Genomic DNA, 304 nt, shown 5'->3' with positions numbered 1-304 from the left:
GGACCCCCATGGACCCCCCGGGATCCCCAGAGCCCCCCCGGGCCCCCCGGGCCCCCCGCTCACGGGTTGGTGGTGGACAGGATGAACATGGAGCTGTAGGGCACCATGGGCTTGGGGCCGTTCTCGTCCTGCCCCTCGCCTTCCTCCTCCTTCTTCTCCTCCTCCTCCTTGCGGGGCAGCGGCTCGGGGTTGGCGTTCCTGTTCACTGCGGGGGGGGCAGAGCCGTCAGGGACCCCCCCAGAGCCCCCAAATTCACCCCCGAGCCCCCAAATTCTCCCCGAGTCCCCAAATCCCCCCTGATCCC

At 70.1% G+C, this 304-nt stretch overlaps 1 protein-coding gene across 1 annotated transcript in view; it reads right to left on the bottom strand.

The window, feature by feature from the left end:
- Positions 1-304, bottom strand: part of CACNA1A (calcium voltage-gated channel subunit alpha1 A) — a 33,805-nt gene that overhangs the window by 12,366 nt on the left and 21,135 nt on the right. The window contains 1 exon segment of the mRNA XM_039717236.1: positions 64-205. Within this exon segment, the coding sequence (XP_039573170.1) occupies positions 64-205 (142 nt within the window).

This window comes from Passer montanus, unplaced genomic scaffold (genome assembly GCF_014805655.1).
Source record: "Passer montanus isolate IOZ18808 unplaced genomic scaffold, ASM1480565v1 scaffold378, whole genome shotgun sequence".
NCBI lineage: Eukaryota > Metazoa > Chordata > Aves > Passeriformes > Passeridae > Passer > Passer montanus.
Note: the sequence above shows the minus strand (reverse complement) of the source record. Positions and strands in the feature narration are given on the sequence as shown.